Source organism: Mustelus asterias, unplaced genomic scaffold (assembly GCF_964213995.1).
Source record: "Mustelus asterias unplaced genomic scaffold, sMusAst1.hap1.1 HAP1_SCAFFOLD_4209, whole genome shotgun sequence".
In the NCBI taxonomy this organism is placed as follows: domain Eukaryota; kingdom Metazoa; phylum Chordata; class Chondrichthyes; order Carcharhiniformes; family Triakidae; genus Mustelus; species Mustelus asterias.
The window spans coordinates 1-7,500 of NW_027594154.1; the positions used below are offsets into that span (position 1 = coordinate 1).

Here is a 7,500-nt window from a genome sequence, read left to right on the forward strand (position 1 = left end):
CTCTCTCTCCCCTCCCTCTCTCTCTCTCCCCCTCTCTCCCCCTCCCCCTCCCTGCGAATTCCAGAGATTCACCACCCTCTGAGAGAAGAAGTTCCTCCTCAACTCTGTCCTAAACCGACCCCCCCTTTATTTTGAGGCTGTGCCCTCTAGTTCTAGCTTCTTTTCTAAGTGGAAAGAATCTCTCCATCTCTACCCTATCCAGCCCCTTCATTATCTTATAGGTCTCTATAAGATCCCCCCCTCAGCCTTCTAAACTCCAACGAGTACAAACCCAATCTGCTCAGTCTCTCCTCATAATCAACACCCCTCATCTCTGGTATCAACCTGGTGAACCTTCTCTGCACTCCCTCCAATGCCAATATATCCTTCCGCAAATAAGGGGACCAATACTGCACACAGTATTCCAGCTGCGGCCTCACCAATGCCCTGTACAGGTGCATCAAGACATCTCTGCTTTTATATTCTATCCCCCTCGCGATATAGGCCAACATCCCATTTGCCTTCTTGATCACCTGTTGTACCTGCAGACTGGGTTTTTGCGTCTCATGCACAAGGACCCCCAGGTCCCTCTGCACAGCAGCATGTTGTAATCTCTTTCCATTTAGATAATAATCCAATTTGCTATTATTTCCTCCAAAGTGAATAACCTCGCATTTGTCAACGTTATACTCCATCTGCCAGATCCTCGCCCACTCACTCAGCCTGTCCAAATCTCTCTGCCTCTACGCCCTCCACACGATTCACTTTTCCACTGATCTTTGTGTCGTCTGCAAACTTCGTTACCCTACACTCCGTCCCCTCCTCCAGATCATCTATATAAATGGTAAACAGTTGAGGCCCCAGTACCGATCCCTGCGGAACACCACGAGTTACCATCTGCCAACCAGAAAAGCACCCATTTATTCCGACTCTCTGCTTCCTGTCGGATAGCCAATCCCCAATCCACGCTGACACCCTACCCCCAACTCCGTGTGACCCAATCTTCTTCAGCAACCTTGTGTGAGGCACCTTATCAAACGCCACTCCTCCTGTAAGATGCACCCCCAGCCCCCACAATGCAGGGTCATTAGGAATGTTTTCCATGTGGGACTGGAGGTTGCGGCACGGACTACCAGTAAGACTAGTAGGCCGCGCTTGACTCCTGCGCCCTTGGCTACTCAGTACCAGCTCCGGTTGGGGGTGCGCTCGAGAGAGGACCTTCAGACCCAAACCCCAACTCCCACCTCCCCAAGCCAGCCTGATCCACGCCCATCCGTTCACCTGCAGTGGCACCACTCCTGGAATGTGCCACACGATCCCGTGACCAAGTCGCTTGGGAGCCATGAAGGTAACGTTGACAGGCAGGGGGCGCTTGCTGAGATTCTTGACCTGCCGGGGAAAGGTAAAAAGAACTGGGTCAGGAGGAGCGGAGAGGGGGCGAAGGATGAGAGGGAGAGGGGAGAGAAAGAGGAGAGAGATGGAAAGAGAGAGAGAGAGGGAGAGAAGGGGAGAGAGAGGGAGAGAGAAGGGGGGAGAGAGACGGAGGGAGAGAGACGGAGGGAGAGAGACGGAGGGAGAGAGACGGAGGGAGAGAGACGGAGGGAGAGAGACGGAGGGAGAGAGATGGAGGGAGAGAGATGGAGGGAGAGAGAGAGACAGAGAGAGAGACAGAGAGAGACAGAGAGAGACAGAGAGAGAGACAGAGACAGAGAGAGAGACAGAGAGAGAGAGAGATGGAAGGGGGACAGGGGGCAGAAGGTTAATTACCTGGAATCGATGAATGACCTCCTTCTCCTTCTGGGATCCCAGGGAAATATTGACGTAACTTGTGGATAGAGAACTGGATTAACAAAACAGAAAGAATCAGGATAGAACCGGGAGCAATAACATAACGCACTGTGACACCCGGTCCCAGAGGGGGAAAGGACAGTGTATCTAACGCACTGTGACACCCGGTCCCAGAGGGGGAAAGGACAGTGTATCTAACGCACTGTGACACCCGGTCCCAGAGGGGGAAAGGACAGTGTATCTAACGCACTGTGACACCCAGTCCCAGAGGGGGAAAGGACAGTGTATCTAACGCACTGTGACACCCGGTCCCAGAGGGGGAAAGGACAGTGTATCTAACGCACTGTGACACCCGGTCCCAGAGGGGGAAAGGACAGTGTATCTAACGCACTGTGACACCCGGTCCCAGAGGGGGAAAGGACAGTGTATCTAACGCACTGTGACACCCGGTCCCAGAGCGGGGGGAAAGGACAGTGTATCTAACGCACTGTGACACCCGGTCCCAGAGGGGGAAAGGACAGTGTATCTAACGCACTGTGACACCCGGTCCCAGAGGGGGAAAGGACAGTGTATCTAACGCACTGTGACACCCGGTCCCAGAGCGGGGGAAAGGACAGTGTATCTAACGCACTGTGACACCCGGTCCCAGAGGGGGAAAGGACAGTGTATCTAACGCACTGTGACACCCGGTCCCAGAGGGGGAAAGGACAGTGTATCTAACGCACTGTGACACCCGGTCCCAGAGGGGGAAAGGACAGTGTATCTAACGCACTGTGACACCCGGTCCCAGAGGGGGAAAGGACAGTGTATCTAACGCACTGTAACACCCGGTCCCAGAGGGGGAAAGGACAGTGTATCTAACGCACTGTGACACCCGGTCCCAGAGGGGGAAAGGACAGTGTATCTAACGCACTGTGACACCCGGTCCCAGAGGGGGAAAGGACAGTGTATCTAACACACTGTGACACCCGGTCCCAGAGGGGGAAAGGACAGTGTATCTAACGCACTGTGACACCCGGTCCCAGAGGGGGAAAGGACAGTGTATCTAACGCACTGTGACACCCGGTCCCAGAGGAGGGAAAGGACAGTGTATCTAACGCACTGTGACACCCGGTCCCAGAGGGGGAAAGGACAGTGTATCTAACGCACTGTGACACCCGGTCCCAGAGGGGGAAAGGACAGTGTATCTAACGCACTGTGACACCCGGTCCCAGAGGGGGAAAGGACAGTGTATCTAACGCACTGTGACACCCGGTCCTAGAGGGGGAAAGGACAGTGTATCTAACGCACTGTGACACCCGGTCCCAGAGGGGGAAAGGACAGTGTATCTAACGCACTGTGACACCCGGTCCCAGAGGGGGGAAAGGACAGTGTATCTAACGCACTGTGACACCCTGTCCCAGAGGAGGGAAAGGACAGTGTATCTAACGCACTGTGACACCCGGTCCCAGAGGGGGAAAGGACAGTGTATCTAACGCACTGTGACACCCGGTCCCAGAGGGGGAAGGACAGTGTATCTAACGCACTGTGACACCCGGTCCCAGAGGGGGAAAGGACAGTGTATCTAACGCACTGTGACACCCGGTCCCAGAGGGGGAAAGGACAGTGTATCTAACGCACTGTGACACCCGGTCCCAGAGGGGGAAAGGACAGTGTATCTAACGCACTGTGACACCCGGTCCCAGAGGGGGGAAAGGACAGTGTATCTAACGCACTGTGACACCCGGTCCCAGAGGGGGGAAAGGACAGTGTATCTAACGCACTGTGACACCCGGTCCCAGAGGGGGTAAAGGGACAGTGCATCTAAAGTACTCACCTTCCCACAAGCAGATTAACACGGTACCGAACTGGTATTTGTAAATAAGCTCTGTTATTTTCCAATGTTGCTGTGTCCTCATTTTCGCTGTGGAGAGAGAGGGAGAGAGAGGGAAGAGGGGGTGACACACACACCTAGTGCAATACAGACTGTGTAAAAGTTCGATGTAGCGTCGATCCTTACCTGATCGCGCTGACATTGACCAGAATTGAATGGTCCCAATCGTCAGAATTCGACACATCGAGGGTTAGAACGAATAAAACCTTCAAATCAGCAGAGAGAAAGTCAACTGGGGACCATTTCATCAACCCTCAGGGAGATATCTGTACACTGACTGGTGTCTCTCAGTCCTCTCTCTCTCTCTCTCTCTCAGGGAGATATCTGTACACTGACTGGTGTCTCTCAGTCCTCTCTCTCTCTCTCTCTCTCAGGGAGATATCTGTACACTGACTGGTGTCTCTCAGTCCTCTCTCTCTCTCAGGGAGATATCTGGACACCGACTGGTGTCTCTCAGTCCTCTCTCTCTCTCAGGGAGATATCTGTACACTGACTGGTGTCTCTCAGTTCCTTCTCTCTCTCTCAGGGAGATATCTGTACACTGACTGGTGTCTCTCAGTCCCCTCTCTCTCTCTCAGGGAGATATCTGTACACTGACTGGTGTCTCTCAGTCCTCTCTCTCTCTCTCTCAGCGAGATATCTGTACACTGACTGGTGTCTCTCAGTCCCCTCTCTCTCTCTCTCAGGGAGATATCTGTACACTGACTGGTGTCTCTCAGTCCCCTCTCTCTCTCAGTGAGATATCTGTACACTGACTGGTGTCTCTCAGTCCCCTCTCTCTCTCTCAGGGAGATATCTGTACACTGACTGGTGTCTCTCAGTCCTCTCTCTCTCTCAGGGAGATATCTGTACACTGACTGGTGTCTCTCAGCCCCTCTCTCTCTCTCTCAGGGAGATATCTGTACACTGACTGGTGTCTCTCAGTCCCCTCTCTCTCTCTCAGGGAGATATCTGTACACTGACTGGTCTCTCTCAGTCCCCTCTCTCTCTCTCAGGGAGATATCTGTACACTGACTGGTGTCTCTCAGTCCTCTCTCTCTCTCATGGAGATATCTGTACACTGACTGGTGTCTCTCAGCCCCTCTCTCTCTCTCAGGGAGATATCTGTACACTGACTGGTCTCTCTCAGTCCCCTCTCTCTCTCTCAGGGAGATATCTGTACACTGACTGGTGTCTCTCAGTCCTCTCTCTCTCTCTGGGAGATATCTGTACACTGACTGGTGTCTCTCAGTCCTCTCTCTCTCTCAGGGAGATATCTGTACACTGACTGGTGTCTCTCAGTCCCCTCTCTCTCTCTCAGGGAGATATCTGTACACTGACTGGTGTCTCTCAGTTCCTTCTCTCTCTCTCAGGGAGATATCTGTACACTGACTGGTGTCTCTCAGTCCCCTCTCTCTATCTCAGGGAGATATCTGTACACTGACTGGAGTCTCTCAGTCCCCTCTCTCTCAGGGAGATATCTGTACACTGACTGGTGTCTCTCAGTCCTCTCTCTCTCTCTCAGGGAGATATCTGTACACTGACTGGTGTCTCTCAGTCCTCTCTCTCTCTCTGGGAGATATCTGTACACTGACTGGTGTCTCTCAGTCCTCTCTCTCTCTCAGGGAGATATCTGTACACTGACTGGTGTCTCTCAGTCCCCTCTCTCTCTCTCAGGGAGATATCTGTACACTGACTGGTGTCTCTCAGTCCCTTCTCTCTCTCTCAGGGAGATATCTGTACACTGACTGGTGTCTCTCAGTCCCCTCTCTCTCTCTCAGGGAGATATCTGTACACTGACTGGTGTCTCTCAGTCCTCTCTCTCTCTCAGGGAGATATCTGTACACTGACTGGTGTCTCTCAGTCCCCTCTCTCTCTCTCAGGGAGATATATGTCCACTGACTGGTGTCTCTCAGTCCTCTCTCTCTCTCAGGGAGATATCTGTACACTGACTGGTGTCTCTCAGTTCCTTCTCTCTCTCTCAGGGAGATATCTGTACACTGACTGGTGTCTCTCAGTCCCCTCTCTCTCAGGGAGATATCTGTACACTGACTGGTGTCTCTCAGTCCTCTCTCTCTCTCTCAGGGAGATATCTGTACACTGACTGGTGTCTCTCAGTCCTCTCTCTCTCTCAGGGAGATATCTGTACACTGACTGGTGTCTCTCAGTCCCCTCTCTCTCTCTCAGGGAGATATCTGTACACTGACTGGTGTCTCTCAGTCCCTTCTCTCTCTCTCAGGGAGATATCTGTACACTGACTGGTGTCTCTCAGTCCCCTCTCTCTCTCTCAGGGAGATATCTGTACACTGACTGGTGTCTCTCAGTCCTCTCTCTCTCTCAGGGAGATATCTGTACACTGACTGGTGTCTCTCAGTCCCCTCTCTCTCTCTCAGGGAGATATATGTCCACTGACTGGTGTCTCTCAGTCCTCTCTCTCTCTCTCAGGGAGATATCTGTACACTGACTGGTGTCTCTCAGTCCCCCCTCTCTCTCTCAGGGAGATATCTGTACACTGACTGGTGTCTCTCAGTCTTACCTTTCTGTTCTCTGGAAATACTGGGTGTGAGATCCTGCAGTTTGTTAATCCGAAGTCTTCGTGTGTCAAAGTGTCATCACATGCGATCGGAATCTTTCGATCAGACTGTGGGACAGGTGATAGTGTGTTAGACACACTTGCTACAGACCTACACCCCATCCTCGTAACAGACATGCGCCAAGTGGTGAGGGAGTGCCGCACTGTGGGAGGGTCGGTGCTGAGGGAGCGCCGCACTGTGGGAGGGTCAGTGCTGAGGGAGCGCCGCACTGTGGGAGGGTCAGTGCTGAGGGAATGCCGCACTGTGGGAGGGTCGGTGCTGAGGGAGCGCCGCACTGTGGGAGGGTCAGTGCTGAGGGAGCGCCGCACTGTGGGAGGGTCAGTGCTGAGGGAATGCCGCACTGTGGGAGGGTCGGTGCTGAGGGAGCGCCGCACTGTGGGAGGGTCAGTGCTGAGGGAGCGCTGCACTGTGGGAGGGTCGGTGCTGAGGGAGTGCCGCACTGTGGGAGGGTCGGTGCTGAGGGAGCGCCGCACTGTGGGAGGGTCGGTGCTGAGGGTGCGCCGCACTGTGGGAGGGTCAGTGCTGAGGGAGCGCCGCACTGTGGGAGGGTCAGTGCTGAGGGAGCGCCGCACTGTGGGAGGGTCAGTGCTGAGGGAGCGCCGCACTGTGGGAGGGTCGGTGCTGAGGGAGCGCTGCACTGTGGGAGGGTCGGTGCTGAGGGAGCGCCGCACTGTGGGAGGGTCGGTGCTGAGGGAGCGCCGCACTGTGGGAGTGTCGGTGCTGAGGGAGCGCCGCACTGTGGGAGGGTCGGTGCTGAGGGAGCGCCGCACTGTGGGAGCGTCGGTGCTGAGGGAGCGCCGCACTGTGGGAGGGTCAGTGCTGAGGGAGCGCCGCACTGTGGGAGGGTCAGTGCTGAGGGAGCGCCGCACTGTGGGAGGGTCGGTGCTGAGGGAGCGCCGCACTGTGGGAGGGTCAGTGCTGAGGGAGCGCCGCACTGTGGGAGGGTCGGTGCTGAGGGAGCGCCGCACTGTGGGAGGGTCGGTGCTGAGGGAGCGCCGCACTGTGGGAGGGTCGGTGCTGAGGGAGCGCCGCACTGTGGGAGGGTCGGTGCTGAGGGAGCGCCGCACTGTGGGAGGGTCGGTGCTGAGGGAGCGCCGCACTGTGGGAGGGTCAGTGATGTTGGGTGGACATACCTTCAGGACGGTTACTTTTCGGAATGATATCCCGAGTGGGTGCCGGAACTCCACATTGGTGTGATAGGAATCCTCCCTCACGTTGCTCAAACTGACAGATAAATTAAACTGAGCTCCAGAATGAACAATGAACCTGAGTTTGAAGTTGAAGAAT

At 54.8% G+C, this 7,500-nt stretch overlaps 1 protein-coding gene across 1 annotated transcript in view; it reads right to left on the reverse strand.

Annotated features, from left to right (window-relative positions):
• Positions 1-1,260: 1,260 nt before the first annotated feature.
• LOC144491007 (integrin alpha-M-like) overlaps positions 1,261-7,500 on the reverse strand; it is a gene marked incomplete at both ends in the record, with an annotated part of 19,945 nt that continues 13,705 nt past the window's right edge. The window contains 6 exons of the mRNA XM_078208689.1: positions 1,261-1,368; positions 1,747-1,819; positions 3,584-3,670; positions 3,767-3,846; positions 6,156-6,260; positions 7,347-7,479. Of these exons, the coding sequence (XP_078064815.1) occupies positions 1,261-1,368; positions 1,747-1,819; positions 3,584-3,670; positions 3,767-3,846; positions 6,156-6,260; positions 7,347-7,479 (586 nt within the window). The remainder of the gene's footprint in view (positions 1,369-1,746; positions 1,820-3,583; positions 3,671-3,766; positions 3,847-6,155; positions 6,261-7,346; positions 7,480-7,500) is intronic.